Genomic DNA, 15,299 nt, shown 5'->3' on the forward strand with positions numbered 1-15,299 from the left:
CACATCCCAGCCATGTATTGTAAACATCTCTCAATAACAAGTATGGGAGATGTTCCAATACACGTTGAGATATGCATATAAGGCACCGGTGGCGCATGCTTTGTGGGTTACCAATGTAAACTCCAACCTGATGGCGGTGGGATTTGATCCGACATCTCTGCCACAAATAACTAGAAAACCTATTGGTAAAAAAATTTCATAATACTTTTGATAGCAAACATTTGGATTAGACTTCATGACCAAACTACTTTATACATATCCATTGTATCAAGTAGTCTACACAGGCTAGTTTGATTATGAAGGCACCTTGTCTCTGAGCTGGGGAAAGGCCACAACACTAGGAGAGCTCTGACAAACTGATTATCTGTCTCTAACCCAACTTGCAATTATTATTAGTTCCCTAGTGGTCAAGGGTTCTCAACCTCTCAATTCTCATAAGCGGAGTCCACTGTTTGGAATGTGATATCATTTGCCCATAGAGTCTAGACTAAGTCCGTCGTTCGAAGAGGACATTCATTTATTTAGTAAAATTGAGAGATTTCATAGCAATTAATCCTTTTTGGCCTTAATCCAATCAATCTAAATAGGAATGGCAATGGGGCGGGGCATCTCCTCCCCGTTTCCACTCCAAAGTCACGATACCTTACCTTATACCTGTTCCGTCCCTGGTGGCGGGGCATCTATTCCCCATCCAGGGTGGAGAGTTCTCGAATTTTCCTCAATCCAAGACAATTACTTAAAAATTATTTATTTTATGGACAATTTATACATAGGATATAAGAATTTGGGGTCATTTTAGAATTAAACTATAATATTTTAGGGGTAGTTCAAAAATAAAATTATGGATCTTAGGATTTTAAAAATTTAAGAAAAACTTAGAAATATTTTAAATATTAATATTGAACCTAAAAATATTTTACTAATTTACCTTCGGGTTCGGGGAATTATATACAAAACCCGTTCCCGCCCAGTACTCGATTCGGGGAAAACCCTCCCATCCGAGACTGGGCCCAAATTTTATGGGGGAAATTGCCATCCCTAAATCTATCTATCATGTTCATTGATGCAATAATGCATGTGGATCAATCATTGAATAGTGAATACCACAAAAATAGGGGTGTAAGCGAGCCGAGCCAACTCACAAGTTACTCAAGCTCAGCTTGCAAAATATTCGACCTCGGCTTGAAGATCATTGAGTCGAGTTAAGTTTGACTTAGTCAAGTTTGAGCATTGTAATACTCAGTTCGAGTAGCTTGCGAACCTTCTAATAAATTATTATTTTTAATGTATTTTTATTTATAATATAAATAAATATTATTTTTTATTAATTTATTTATAATACAAATAAATAAATTTATAGTCAAATTTCATCATATAATTTTATTCATAACATTTCATAATATTGATTTATATAAATTTAAATATAGAATCACATTTTTAATATCTTTTTAAATATTAATTTATTTATATTTTTTTCATAAAAAAATATTTATAATTGGCTCGAGGTGAGTCGAATCAAGTTCGAATATGAAACCCAAAACTTGACTTGACTCGACTCGATTAATTTATTTATAATTTTTTCATAAAAAATTATTTATAATTGGCTTGAGGTGAGTCTAATCAAGTTCGAATATGAAACCCAAAACTTGACTTGACTCGACTCGATTACATCCCTACAACCTCTCCTGTATAATGATGGTAATTATACTGAACCTCCTCTGTTTTTACTATTGAAATTTAATAGAGAAGAACCAAATTTTGCTTTGCATAGTGGCCAAAGCCAAATTTAGGGTTTTCCCAGTTTTGTTTTTGTATACCCTCTAGTTGATAAATCATAATACGAATGGGTTCTAGTTGCACAAAACACTTTATGAAAGCCTTTCCCACAGGCAGACAAACATGCCCGAGATTTTCCATTGTTTTCTTAAATGTGTTTTAAAAAAGTCAATCAACTTGGATCATAGTGAATTAATAAGTTATTAAAACTCCTCACACATTGATTGTTCCTTTTCCCTAACCCTCTTTTTTTTTGTTTTCTATTTTCATTCTCAATATCATTTGGGGGTTGGGGATCAGATTATTATGCAATGTAAGGAAACAACTTTGTATACAACGGCTTGAGTGGGCTGCATACATGGGAGCAAGGTCAATCAACTTGACGCAATTGAATCTCCAACACCCAACAACATGATCTCCAAAAAAACATGAATCTTGTTTGTCAGTCCTTTTCTTGCTGAGAGATAATAAAGAATTTGAGTAGGAATACCAATTTAGCCACATCTTTTTTCATTTTACATGCTTTTTTTTTCATTAACCAAAATAATACCAACTTGAGTAGGATAAAATTTTAGCTATATTCCTCTTCTAATATAATAACTTTACGACCCAATTAATTAGAGGCAAAGTTAAAAATATGGATACACCTTACCCACCTTTTTTAATATATATTTCACTAATACAAATGTATGGGAGTGCAAATGAAAAAAATGCAAATTCTCATTTAATTTTGTTTTATATTTTATTTTATTCTGCTTAGTGTCTTAATTTACTTCAATTTCATTGCAATGAAACAAAATAAACTAAAATTTAAAACAAAAATAGATCAAAATTTACACTTGAATTATTTGCACTGTCGTAGTTTTGCATCAGTGCAAATTTATTTGCATTGCAACCAAACACAGCCTAAAAGATTTCTGATTTAAGTATCAGTGATGCATTGATACGATGAGTATCATCTGACACGGGCTGATATGTGATGGAATTTGAACCTTTATTTAGAGGCATGCTAAGATTGTGCAAACTATGTCTATCCTTCTTAAAAACAGTTGCATCATAATAGGAAAATCAAGAAGCAGATGGTTACCATATGAAGTTCGGAGAAGTCCCTTTCTTGTGAGTTTAGATGTGGTGTTTGGATAAACTTTTGCTTTCAAACATCCATTTTGTCTGAAAAACTGAAAGCACAAAAAAAGCTTTCTTTACTTGGAAGCACCAACTTTGGGAAGTTGAATCCCAGAAATCTAAATCCCTTTAGGCTCAGTTTAGAATGAGTACAAATACAAATATATACAAAACACAAGGTTCTGCACTCTATATATTTGTATTTGTACTCATTCCAAACTGAATCTTATAGGCCAAAAATAGAAATTCCAAAAAATAGCCTTTGGACTTTTGGCTTTAGGGGTGTCTCAATATGCCGTCACTCTCTCAACCATCTAGTTCTATCGGAACTCTCAGCCCTCTTTGCTCTCACTACCATCTAAGCCTAACAAAAACCAGGTAAACCCTAACTCATTTCGTCTTCAATCTTCTTATTCATTTCTTGTTTTTATTCCTTTATATTATTCCTCATCTCTCTCTCTCTCTCTTTCATTTCTACTCATTAACTAACCAACTTTGACAATCCCCAATTTTTTAAGATTCTATATAAGAATGCTGATTCTCATGTATGGCATCTTAAACCGCTATTTACCCATCTTTAAGTTAATATTTGTATGCTTTATTACTCTATTTCAATCTGTTATTTGTTTGGTTTGTGAACCATTTCAAATGGGATCAACTCATTATTTGATTTGTGTAACCCCTTCGAACCCCTTCGAATGTATATATAATCCCTTTCATCATGAATGAGATATGCATGTAAATATTGAACTCTCAACTATTATATATTTGATATGTTGAACAAGAAATGTCTTTTAAGTCTAATATATTTTTCATGACCTGATTTTTTTTCATAGCAATAATTATGATGGTGTTTGGTATGGCTTCTGTTAATTTGAAAAACAGTGCCAGCTCAACGCCATGTAGACACTTGTTGCAAAATGGTATTTAGTAAGCTTGTTCATCAAATAGACGTTTATCTTGGCTTATGTGTAAATCAACCGTTGGGAGAAGCTTCATTTTACCGTTTCCTCCTACACTAAGGTGCAAAAGTTTTGCACCTACATGGCGAAAGTGATATTTTCCTCCTACACTTAATGCTGCTTAGTTGTCAAACAATAGTAGAAAAACATTTATCAACTACTTTTTTTCTTGGTTTTAAAGATAAATCAAGTGCAAAAGTTTTTCAAATAAATGGAAGCTATACCAAACATCACCTATATGCCTCACCTTCATAATTTTTGATTATTGGTGGCTGATATATTTTGCATAGCTTGAATGTGTTTTTTGGTTGCATTTTTTTTTTAACAACTGTATGCCTTCATTTTTCTATTTGTATGCTTTTGTGCATTTTCTCTAATACATTCCTCTCTTTTTGGATAGTTAAGCAGTGCATGAATTGCATAGCTCAATACCCAGTTGTATCTTGGACTTTTACCTACCGCTAAAATGGATATATATCTTGCTTGAATGTGACACAAACATAGTACTTGAATGGGGACTGGATTGTTTTTTTGCTACCTTTCTTAACGGGCATTTTTTTTTTGATTTTGAGAGGGGGGAAGTTGGTCGATGAGGTTTTTCATATTTATGTGGGGACAAGGAAAAATTTATTTTCCTGGGTACCACTTACCCGGGTAAGTGATACCCATCTCTTAGGTGGATAAATAACTTTCCCACCTAAGGGGAAAGTTGCCAACACTAGAATTACCCCGGTAACCACATTTACCCAGGTAAGTAATTTACCGAAAAGTGAACATGACCTAAACAGTAGACTATTATTCTTTTGATGGTTTTGGACTATTTTTTTCCATATACTTAAAGCTTAGACTGTTAATTTTTGATGGTGGTAGACTATTTTTTTTTCCATATACTTGGACCTTGGACTGTTATTTCTTGATGGTAATGGACTGTTTTTTCTATGCTTAAACCTTGAATTATTATTAATTGTTTTTTTCCATGCTTAAAATTTTGAACAATTATTTCTTGTTGGAATTGAACTGTTTTTTCCATGCTTAAATCTTGGACAGTTATTTATTGTTGGAATTGGACTATTTTTTAATGCTTATTTAAACATTGGACTATTTCTTACTAGGTTTAGATGGTTTTTTATTGTTTGTTTCACTGAAAATGCATGCCTTATTCAATAGGGGCATAATAATAATAGCTTCTTTTGGATAGATGGTGATAGGGCAAGATACATAGGCCTATTATTCAGTCACCAAGAAGTGACACTTAAAGACGGCTAACAATTTATTGATCAAATCATGGATGATATGGGCTTATTGTGATTGCATCACTCTTACGTTGCATTGTTGTTGGGTTATTAATTTGCATGGTGTTCTTGTTGTTTGTTACATTGATTATGTATTGTGGTGAATCCGTTATTATTTTTTTTGTTATTTATGGATTTAAATATTTAATATTAACTACACAGGTACAATGTGATTTTTATTATGATAATAGGTATGGATAAATAAGCTGCAATACTACATTTTAATTCTACCACATATGGTGGTGTTACAAGTATGTAAAAGTCAGAAATTAGCATGATTTTCGAACCACTATTGACCCAGATGATCGGATGCTCGGGAACTGTCCAGACAACTGGTTCCGTTTTACCCCAAACCTGGTCTCTGGCCAAAAACCATTGAACTGGTCAATGTTTCATTGACCCAAATGGTCAAACCATCAACATGTTCAACGGTTTTTGACCATTTTAAATTTAAATTATTTAATTATTTTAAAGTTATTTTGTCAGAACAGGCCATCAGTTCAGATCGGACGGTCAAACCATCAACCCAGAAACCGGTGGCCAGAACGGTTCTGGTTCGGGGTCGTTTTCTTAAACATTGGAAATTAGTTTTGAGGTTGCTAAACACCCATTTTGGGTATTTACTTCGAAAAGCATGTTTCCCAAGCAAATGAAAGTTCCTGGCTATGGAATGATGCCTCATAGCAAACAAGAGAACATTGGTCAAAGACCGGTTTACCGAATGAAAGCTCCTGGCTCTGCCCTGGTTGTACTAAGTTCTCACTTCTCACACACGTTGCATTTTCCTCACTAAGCCTTGTCTCGCCTTTCTTTCTTTCTTTGTTTTTGTGTTCGATTTTGTCTTCTCCTTTATGTTTGTGCAAATCATGGACAAGCCTAAAGATAAAAGAATGCATACAAGCAGAACGTTTAGACTACGATGAATTTGAGCTTTCTGGAACTTACCGGTACCAACTGTAGGGTCCCAACTTCTAGAACCGCTTCAAGTTCTAATTTCTCTACTCCCTCCCAATCTGGTCACCAATGAAGCTGTCCAACGGAAACCCCATGAACTATTACGATTACTTAATGGTGTTTATGGAATTTATTTATTGTTGCCTTCAATTACAGTCTAGCACTTACGCATTAGTTGACAATTTTATATTTCTAAATAATAGCTTATTTAGAAACATTTAGAGCTAGAAGGAACACAGAGACACGTTATCAAACTCTCTTAGAGCTTATTAAATTAATAGGCAGAGCAGAATCAGATTGAAATTTGAGAAGATAGTGTTGGCTACTGCATGACTTCATCTACATATTCTACAAGATTTACGTACAATGATTACTACTTTCCATCTACCTCCCCCAGTATATGGATGAGCCTTCTTGAGAGCTAAATACACCCTTCTCCTTGAGGGGGGGGGGGGGGGGGTACTAGATTGAAAATAAGTGTTCCAGCAAACAACTCTGTTTCGTGTGGTTGTGCCATGGGAAATGCAGAGGTTAGCTACTTACTTGCAAACTTGCAATTTTACATACAAGAAAGATATACAATGCAACAGAAATTCGCCATGGCGACTGTATATGTAAAATGGGTTTTGTTTCCTTTGGAAATCAATTTAATTTAAAAGCTTGGTTTTGATATCATCACAGAGCAAAAATAAGAAAGAAATATCACAAAACCTACCATAACATAAATAAGAACAACATACACAACAGAAATCGCATCTATTAAGATTTAACAACGAACAAAAATCAGATAGGGAGCATCCCAATTCTAATCTGGTTGTCAAGAAGATGATACCTTTACAGCTTTGAATGCAGGGTGAAGCAACCCAAGCTCATCCTTTACCTCTAGAGGATTGCTGGTCTCATTCCGAATCCTCTTGACCCTCCTGCTGGCTAACGACTTGTGGGTGAATCCATAAATCTGTAGTATCTGATTATCACCAAAATTAAAAGCTCTGTCCATCTGCTTCAGGCATCTCTCGACAGGATAATCCCCAAACTTCCCACAAGGCTTGCAACCCACGAAGTGGGTAACGAGAGGCCATCGGTGATCACCCAGCCCCGGGTGGTAGTTCTCGATCATCTCCTCATACCTATCGACCAGAATCCCCCAGTATCCGTGTAAGTAGTATGCGCTCTCCAGGTATACCTTGTCGCCCCACTTATCTCTCTGTGTGGCTAGAAGGTAAACCATGGCGGACTGATCATCAGCCTCGAAAACAGGTCGGTCCTTGAGCTCCCTTGTGAGGATCTTCCCTGCTTCAGTCCTAATCTTTCCCTTGGGTCCCATCGGAGCCCAAGCATCCAGCATATCAAGCGACCATTGACAGTTCCTGAGCAGGAAACTTCCCGTGTTCAGTCCAATCCAGTTCTTCTGATCGTATACCATCTCATTCCACCCGTGCATCACGAAATTGTGATCCTTGTAACGTTCCCAGGGGACCTCAAAAGCCATATCAGTAAACATAGCGTCACTGTCCATCCACCACAAGAACTCGACCTCCGGTTGGGAGAGGAGGAGCTTCCGAATAAGCGGAAGCTTTGCCCAAAATCCAGCCATCTCTGCATCGAGGAGCGCCATGTTGTAGAAGATCTCGATCCCATGGAGTCGGCAGTAATCGATCTTGTTCTTGATCGACTTCAAGAGGTAATGGTCGCCGACCGGATTCTCACAAGGCTTCGGCGAAGACCCAGTGACCAATAGAACCCTAGGTTTGTTGGGCCCAATGAAATTCGGGAAATTAGGGTTTTCTTGGAGCCATCTAGCTCGCTGCTCGTCCCAATCTGAGATTTTTGGTCCAAGACTGTAAGGTTTGTTGGGGTCAGGCTTTTCGTCTTCTTCCTCATCTACCATCAGTTTGGATGGATCAAATGTGGCGTAGTTGTTGCTTGTGGTTGTGGTTGTGGCACCTTCCATGGTCTGGGCTTCTTCGAGGACACGGTGAGGCTCGGCCCGCTTGCGAAAGTAGAAATGGTCTCGGATCTCCTTGAAATCCTGCTCGGGCGTGCCGAATTTGCCAGCACCGATGGTACCGCGAAGAACGATGACAGTCAAGAACAGGCAAACAAGGGTGATCTTAGCGTGGCGAATACCTCTCTGGATCTGTCGAACACGGCGAGCACCCAAGCACCGCTCCAGCAGTCTCATTTTCCTTCAGATTTTCTTCTCCGATCAGATGAGAAATCCTTACCCTAACCCCAGATGGGTCGTGGATTGAGATCAGTATCTGAAAATGAAGGAATGTAGGGTTTCCTACATTGGAAGGACAGCAGATTCCTCTGCGATAAAATCATAAACGTTAATCCTGAAAAAAGATCTGAGACTTGAAGTTCCCTTAGGCGGCTCTCTGTGTTCTCTGCGTGTGTGTCTCTCTTTCTCTTTCACTTGCACAGATGGGCAAAAGGTCGGTCGGTGGAGAAGGAAAGATTTACAGACATGGAGTAAGAACAGAGGGACCATTCATTTGGACAAATTCTATTACAAAACCCATTTTCTTTTTCCTTTTATTTTTCCTTCCATATATATACAATTGAACAGACAGACAACAGAGCGCGAGAGAGAGAGAGAGAGATTTTGGGTAGTAACCAGTAACTAGTAAAGTTCTCCCGTATCCTGTATACAGAACCAAACGATTATTGCGATGTACCACGTCATCCAAACAAATGGGACCCATGTGTACGGACTGACGAGGTGTATTTTAATTGGGCAAACGTTACGAGTGGAGCTCTAGACGATGACCATTAGATTAGACGATTTGGCCTTTCATGGGTCCCGCCATTATCTGAAGGGCGAGGTAAGAGGAATATAGAAGAGTTGCATCAGATGGGCCTTTATTTTTGGATAAAATAGTGGAAGGGGTAAGATGGGCTTGGGCTGTTTTAAGTAAAGTAATCGAATAAAATGTTTGAAGAATTGCAACATTTTACTAGTTTATTATTTTATTTAGGATCTTATGAAGAAAAGATTCCCATCAAAGGGTTATGCTTGTATCACAACCCTATTAAAGCTTGTCTTATTGTTATTGCGGAGGGGAACCTTAGCTTCCGGCTTCCAGACTCTTTCTCAGAAACCCCGCCCAAGCATATGCTGAGTTTGATCATTCAAAGACTAAAAAGTAAACAAGGACTCACAGGTCAGGGATACGTTAACAATTATAAATTAATAATAAATACATCGTATTTTAGCGAATTATAACATTATAAATAATACTATAATGATATCATCACTTCATAAGATTTTATAGAAAAAAACGATTCATTACTTAATAGCATTTTTTTTGGTACAAAAAAACATTAATTCATAAATGAGTTTTGGATTGTCAAGGAGAAAAATAAATTAAACAGATCAAGTGAATCAAATATTTAATAAACTTACCATATCGTTAAACTCATTTTGCTTTTTTTTTAACGAAAATTTCAGTTAAATTTAAAAGCTAATAACAAGCAATTAAATACAAGTTCATGGGCAAATATTGAGTTAATGTCAATAATGGAAAGAGATAGATGCTGAATCAAGGGTTAGAGAAGACAACTCGAGCAATTGGCTATTGCATTGCAGGGCCTCAATTAAGAGAAGGGTTTTCAATCTTTTAAATTTAACTGGAGGGAGAGGTCGAAGTCGTACTGGGTTAGGTAAGGCTGGGTCCAATTCGAATTTGTCCAATTTTGACCCTAAACCGATTTACCAAATTTGTCCCTGGGGTAATTGGGCAAGACAAACTTTATCCGAACTGGCATTGCCAAATCAGATTTATATAATAGAGATCATTTCCGGCCCGGCCCACAATTTATATAAATTATATTTATATGTCGTATAATGCAACTATTATGTATATTAAATATAGTGTACCCAAAGGCCAAAGCCCACCCGGGCCCGGGCTATAAACCTTATCATAGTGCTGCCTAGCCCGGCCCATGGTCATCCAACTTAGCATATTAAAAATAGTGAATTAATTGGCAGGCTCAAAGATAAGCCTGGCCCGGGCCATGATCATCCAACTTAGCATGTTCCGAGCGGGTGTAAATTGTTTAATTATTATATATATTAAATATAGTGAATTAATTGGCAGGCCCAAAACCCGTCCGGGCCCGGCTATAGACCTTATCATAGTGCTAAGCCCGGTCTGGCCCATGATAGCAGGTTCCACTTCCGATCGGGTGTTTGTATATCAACGTTTGAAAATCAAACTGGATTTCCTATTTCAACCGGCCCGGCCCACAGTTGAAGGTTTATTTATTTATTTATTTTTATTTTTTACAAATATCATAAATTAGAAGTAGTAAATGGAGTAGACGAACATGCCTTGTTCAATTCAGTCTTTGCAGTTCAAATTTAGGTTATAGAATTCCTGGCACATCTAGCTTTCCTGGTTTTTGACTTTGAATTCCTTTAGCCGTTCAAATTTTTGATCTAGGTCTGACGGCTATGATCTTCTAATCATAAGGTTGAAATAATGGACGAGAATATTATAATACATCGAGACAAGAGAGTGTACATAAGAACGAAGATACAGCCTACAGTATAGACTACAGACTACAGAGATATTGTATTTAAAGAAGTAAATAATTTACAATCATCCTGAACGCTGCACACAGTAAACAAGGCTTAACAAGGTCCCCCGCGGTTGGATTCACCTGCCCAAAGCTCCGAGAACATCCCACAAGAACCCCAAACAACGCGATGCACACCATCAACCCTATCCGAGATAACCCTAACGCGAACACAAGAGGGTCCCAAGACAGACATAGAGCAAGCTGGGAGACGTAAAGAGGTAAGGCGGAGCGTCCACGGTGGAACCCACCATCGGCCCATACAAGCCAAGACGAGAGGCCCATTAGGAAGGTCGAAGCCAAACAGGCCAGGTGTAAGGCCCAGATGGATGGATGATACCAGGAGGAGGGCTTCTTTAAGGTACGGTATCGATCAGGACTACCGAACAAGTAGATATTTGTGATTGCGAGGGAGAGTGGAACGGCCACTGCGATGGTTAACGATCGGAGACCGCGTTTTGCCATGGCCGTCTTCTTGTCTCTCCTTGTCCTGTTGCCGTTGTCGGCATCGGTGGACTCGGTGGCTTCATCTCTGATTCGTTGTCTGACGTTTTCCGATGCCATGAGAGAACAGAGAACCTGATCGAGAGAGAGAGAGAGAGAGAGGGAGGACGTGTTGGAATTATTTCGGGCGGGCTCTTGATCTCTTATAGAAGTGCTTGGGTTTCTCTCGTTGATCAGTATGGTCATGTTAGTGAAAAGGTGACACGTGCGTGGAGGTGGTGTTAAGCTGTGGACTTTGTGCTAACACGTAGAAGAGGTGGTAAGGCCAGGCTTGCCAGCAATGCATCAAGGATTTGTTCGCCATCAACATCAAATGGGTCCCAGAAAGAACTATGTGTTTATATCATTACCAAGGTTGCCAGTTGGCAACCTGCCAGGTCCGGCTGTCCAGACTCCAGAAGGCCGGTTTGATGGAGGTTCCTAATCCGGTAGTGCAGGGCCCACGTAAGTGGCAACGCATTGGAATATCATAATCAACGTGTCTATCATCTGGTTTTATTCTCAACAAAATAGAGTATGATTTTTTTTTTTATCACGCCGAGGAAAATTGTTAGAAGTTAAAACACTCATCTTGATGGCGTTGAATTTAGACCGGGCGGTCCGTTTGGAGCGATTTGGTAGGACCAAACAATTCATCGGTGGACTGCATGGTGGGGCCCGATCGTCGTAGCCAACTAAAGAATGGAATGAGGCCCATCAATGAGGCGAGTATAGGCTTAGAGCAGCTGACTGGCTGTTAGTTTTTAAGCCTAATCCCTCAGCACTTAAACCTTTTGGTTGGGCTCATGTTCAGCTCACCGAGGGCAGTCTGGATCAGGTAGCACACATGGTGAGTACATCGAGGGGCGGTTTGAACATCGTTTGGTTCAGGCATATTTTTCCATGCAAAGATGAATCAGAAAATACTGAAAAATTTTATTTGGAATTTCTTGAAAATAGCTCAAAATTGATTTTTCGTATCTTTTTTATGCATCGACTTTTGGCAGTTAGATCTATTAGCAATCAAACGAAAAAGATGTAAATGCAGTCTGTAGACTTGTAAATAACTGATAGGCCACACGGAAAGATACATCAAACGGGACCTCATAATCACTTACAAAAATTTTTGACACATTAAAAAGATTCAAAATAAAATTTGACACAGTTATTAGATTATTTATCAAGTAGTGTTCATTGAACATGCATACAATGGGCCGTGCTTGGGCTATCGGGGTTGTCTTGGCACGCTCATTTCTGTCCACCTATATAAAACTCATAAGGTCCATTTGGTTCACAGTTGAAATTGAAATCGGAATCGAAATTCTTTAGAATCGGAATCGGAGTGGTCCATTCCCATAGTCTATTTGGTTCAGACAGGAATGAGAATGAAAATGAGAGTTATCAGGAATGAGATTTAAGGTCTATTTGATTTACAAGAATAGGGGTTTGGAATCGAAATCGGAATGGTCTATTTCGATTCCAGTTATTTGGTTAGGCGGAATTGGAATCCCATTCCCATTCCTGTTGGAATGGCATTCCCCCATTTGAGGGAATGGCCATTCCTTGCCCCTCCCTTGGGAATGAAATCCCATTCCTGCTGATTTTAATTCCCATTTCCATTCTCGTCCAAACCAAACAGACTATGAGAATGGACCATTTTGATTCCGATTCTGACTACAAACTAAACGGGCCCTTAATTTCCAAGAGAGGGGTAGGGAGTGGCCATTCCCTATAGGGGAATGCCATTCCAGCAGGAATGGGAGTGAAATTCTAATTATGCCCAACCAAACAGATGGAATTGGAATAGCCCATTCAGATTTCGATTCCAGACCCCTATTCCCATGAACCAAATTGGGCCTTAGTTGTGTAAACCTAGAGTATCGGGCCCAATCCAATTCAATGAATACTTTGGACCAATCTAATTCAATGCCTGGACTGTCCAATCTGTTCAAAATTGTTTTAATTTAGATTGGTTCTAACCCAAACCTGGTCCATTGTTGACACCTATATTCTTGTCTTCCATCAATGGACCGGAAATTTGCTTAATTCATTACACATGGACCAGGTCCAATCCAATCTGATAAATACATTGGACCATTAAGTCTGAACTAGTCCAATTCAATATGCCTTCTTAGTCTATCTAGTCTGTCCAAATTGGTTTTAGTTTGGATGGGGTACAATCCAAAACTGATCCATTGACACCCCTCCCCTTGGCTCCCGTGACCGAATATTCAATCATCCAAAATAGATGGTTTTTGATCAAATCCCAGGTACAGTTAAGATAATTCGACAATCCGAGTGAATGGCGAGTTTAAAACACTGCTATGAAGCCCTTGGGTCTCAGATAATCAATGTGGTGATTGAGCAGAGCATGGTTTTCAAAACCGGACTGGAAAAACCAGGAACCAGTTAGGTGATCGGTTTTGTTTTTTTCCCCAAAACCAGGATTTCTCAAAAAACCAATGATTTTGTCAGCAGGTGGTTAACCGTTCGAATCGTTTGAATGGTTTTGACCATTTTTTTTTTATTTTTTTGTCAAAACGGGTCGACCATTCAGTTCGAATAGTCAAACCGTTCGACCTGATAACTGGACCCCTGACCGGTTATCACCAACCTTATGAAGATCATAAGTTCAATTATCACCAACCTAGTTCCATAGTAATGTCCAAATACATATGCCTCGCTGAAAGCCACATACATCCCCGGAATTAAAATCAAGTGGACGTTTTCAGTCCATTGCCCTGTACCAATCCAGAAACATTGATTCAATTCCTGTAACCATTGACCTTGGGGATGGGGTTATTAGTATAGTGCTACGTTATTTAAATGGCCCTTATACCAGTACAATATGCTTTTCTTAGAGGGTGTTTTGCAACGTGAATTGTTTTTATTATTTCCGTTCTAAAAATAAATCAAAACCATTTCATTTGAAAACAGATTTTTTTGTTAAAATAAAAACATGAAAAACATGTTCTTGGCTGTTTGTGTGTGTATTTTGTTTTTAAAACTGAAACTAAAAACATATTCTTGAATCAAGTTTCAAATATGCATGTTTTCGTCTAATTATTCAACACCCGGCATGTTCCATCATATAAATATTCTAGAAATTTTGTTTTTCTTTTAAAAACCAATATTTTGTTAGCTTCAAAAGCATGCTTTCATCTGATTATTCAACACCATGCACGTTCTATCATATAGTTGATCTTTTGAAGCGGGCTGAGTTAATTGGCTCCTTGCAGTGTGTAATGCGGTCTTCACCATAAACAAAGCATGTCAACACATTGAAGTGTAGTTAAACGCATATTATGCTATCTCAAAGGGACGACCTCTCATGGCTTGGACATCTAACCTATCCATTCTTCCCAGTTATAGGCATTCTCTAGTGCCGATTAGGCTGGGTGCCTAGATGATCGACGATCAGTTAGTGATTTTGCACTATTCTTCGATTCCAATTTAGTTTCTTGGAGTACTAAGAAAAAACAATTGTTATTTGTTTGAGCACAAAAACTATTTTTTTTTTGTGATATAATAAAATATCAAAGAAAAACCAAAAAAATTAAGACCCGACCACAAAAGCTAATTTGCCTGCTATTGCAATTATATGAATGGCAACAGGGCGGGGCAGGGCCATGTTTTGCATGCCCCGACCCCGAATCCCATCAGGGCTAGAAATCCAAACCCCATTCCCGTTCTTACAAGTAACGAGGATTCCGAATTTGTGCCGTCCCACCTTAGTCATTCCTAGTTGCATACTTGCAAATTTAATTTTTATTTTTTAAAATCTTCCTACAGTATAATATAATATAATATAATACAATACAATATATAATATAATATAATATAATATAATATAATATAATATAGGTGGGGTGGAATAGACAAATACCATCTTCTTTCCGTCCCGATCCTCTGAGTTTCAGGTCCGGTAGGGGATGGTCAAATTGCCATCTCTACAACTATAGTTGTCATTGAACTCATTTGGACCTAGCACATATTGACCAACTTCGTATTTTGCCTTCCTCACCCCTATCATATGGTGTGTGATAAGGTTGTGGCTCTACATCCATTGGATTCACATGTGAGTAGTATATACACAAGAATGAACACAATATGCATGCAT

General features: G+C 38.1%; 2 protein-coding genes and 1 long non-coding RNA gene across 3 annotated transcripts; all 3 read right to left on the reverse strand.

The window, feature by feature from the left end:
* Positions 1–2,482: 2,482 nt before the first annotated feature.
* LOC148861517 (uncharacterized) lies at positions 2,483–6,191 on the reverse strand. Its single transcript, XR_016112864.1, has 2 exons — positions 6,101–6,191; positions 2,483–2,954 (listed from the first exon to the last, which is right to left on the reverse strand). It is a non-coding gene; the product is annotated as an uncharacterized LOC148861517 (long non-coding RNA).
* A 531-nt stretch (positions 6,192–6,722) lies between these two features.
* LOC148861518 (xyloglucan 6-xylosyltransferase 2) lies at positions 6,723–8,748 on the reverse strand. Its single transcript, XM_088984206.1, has one exon. The coding sequence runs from the start codon at positions 8,292–8,294 to the stop codon at positions 6,927–6,929; it is 1,368 nt and encodes a 455-aa protein (XP_088840332.1). The 5' UTR covers positions 8,295–8,748; the 3' UTR covers positions 6,723–6,926.
* Positions 8,749–10,591: 1,843 nt separating this feature from the next.
* Positions 10,592–11,310, reverse strand: TSPO (TSPO(outer membrane tryptophan-rich sensory protein)-like protein). The gene has a single exon (XM_088986353.1). The coding sequence runs from the start codon at positions 11,258–11,260 to the stop codon at positions 10,697–10,699; it is 564 nt and encodes a 187-aa protein (XP_088842479.1). The 5' UTR covers positions 11,261–11,310; the 3' UTR covers positions 10,592–10,696.
* Between the last annotated feature and the right edge of the window lie 3,989 nt (positions 11,311–15,299).

Source organism: Nelumbo lutea, chromosome 4 (genome assembly GCF_056320005.1).
Source record: "Nelumbo lutea isolate HS-2025 chromosome 4, American lotus-T2T, whole genome shotgun sequence".
Taxonomy (NCBI): Eukaryota; Viridiplantae; Streptophyta; class Magnoliopsida; order Proteales; family Nelumbonaceae; genus Nelumbo; species Nelumbo lutea.